The sequence below is a fragment of the Lathyrus oleraceus genome, chromosome 3 (assembly GCF_024323335.1).
Source record: "Lathyrus oleraceus cultivar Zhongwan6 chromosome 3, CAAS_Psat_ZW6_1.0, whole genome shotgun sequence".
In the NCBI taxonomy this organism is placed as follows: Eukaryota; Viridiplantae; Streptophyta; class Magnoliopsida; order Fabales; family Fabaceae; genus Lathyrus; species Lathyrus oleraceus.
In genome coordinates, this window is record NC_066581.1 from 266,618,989 (window position 1) to 266,620,412 (window position 1,424).

Below are 1,424 nucleotides of genomic sequence, written 5' to 3' on the forward strand. Positions count from 1 at the left end.
TACTAGATGAAAGTAAATAATTAGAAAATAAACCACTTAAAGCAAACAAAACTCATAAATTAATATAAAATTAAAACTAAAAAGAAAAATTATGAATACTTTCCTGGGGTTGCATCCCAAGCAGCACTCCTTTATCGTCATTAGTTTGACGCCTCATTCTCCATGTTATGCGGGGTACTTCAGCTTCCATACCTTGTTGCACTTCTTTTCCAAAACTAAGAACCCGTCTTTTTCAGAGGTAAGGATTCCTTTGTGCCATAAATCCTTTCCAACTTCCATATCTTTACCTTGATTTCGCTTTCTCTTCTTTCTCGTGGCTTTTGGAATGGAAATATGAGTTTTTCTACTTGGGGTTGCTAATGGAGGTGAGACTAGTTCAGATGGCCTTCTTGAGACTTTTTTTGATGTTGACATGTCACTTTAGCCTCTCACATTTGTCCTGATCATGCCTACTTGATAGTGATATTCTTTTTCCACCTCTAACTTCCTGTTTTCAAGAACATTCAATGTTATTTCATCATCATAAACTTTTAAAGTTAGTGTACCGTGGTCTATGTCGAAATTGTATCGACTTGTCTGGATGAATGGTTGACCAATAATGTTAGGTGTCTCTTCATCCTCAGGTATGTCTATGTTCACAAAATCAACAGGAAAACTAAATTTCTCTATTGTCACCAGTACTTCTTCCTCTATCCCATATGCATTCTTTATGGAGTGATCTGCAAACTTCAGATTTGTCCTTGTATCATTGACATTTCCAACACCAAGCCTTTGGTAGATTGACAATGACATAAGACTCACACTGGCTCCAAAACCAATTAGTACCTTCTTGAAAGTTTTTCCTTTTATAGTGCATGGGAATGTGACCGCTCCAAGATCCTTCTGCTTGTTTGGGATTCTCCTACCTGGTGATATTGCACTACACTTTTCATTCAAGGCTACCGACCCATCTCCTATTGGTCTCTTTTCAGCGATTACCTCTTTCATGATTTTTTTTTACATGGGAATTTGCTTGAGTGCTTCAAAGAAAGGCATATTGATCTCTATCTTTTTTTAACATTGTGATGAATTTCTCAAAGCATGTCTCTCTTGGATCCTTCTTTGTCACTCTTTGAAGGTAGGGTAACTTAATCACAGGTTTAGCCTCTTTTTTATTTTTCTCTTCAATTGGCTTTACTGGTGGTATAACTTCTTCTTCTTCTTTCTTATTTTCCCTCACTTCCAGAACTACCTCCATGACATGGTCCACCTTTGTTTCCCTCTCTTCTTCATCTTTAGAAACTTTTTGGCTTCTTGTCGTGACAACATTAACATTCTCATGATTTCTCAGATTTTGTACTATTTCACTTGGGAGAGAACCTTATACTCGAGAACCGGCTATTTGTTTTGCTCTCTGACCCATCTGAACTCCAAGATTTTTGATA

At 37.0% G+C, this 1,424-nt stretch overlaps 1 protein-coding gene across 1 annotated transcript; it reads right to left on the reverse strand.

Moving 5' to 3' along the window:
- Nucleotides 1-420: 420 nt before the first annotated feature.
- Nucleotides 421-987, reverse strand: LOC127130767 (uncharacterized). The gene has a single exon (XM_051059732.1). The coding sequence runs from the start codon at nt 985-987 to the stop codon at nt 421-423; it is 567 nt and encodes a 188-aa protein (XP_050915689.1).
- Nucleotides 988-1,424: the final 437 nt, after the last annotated feature.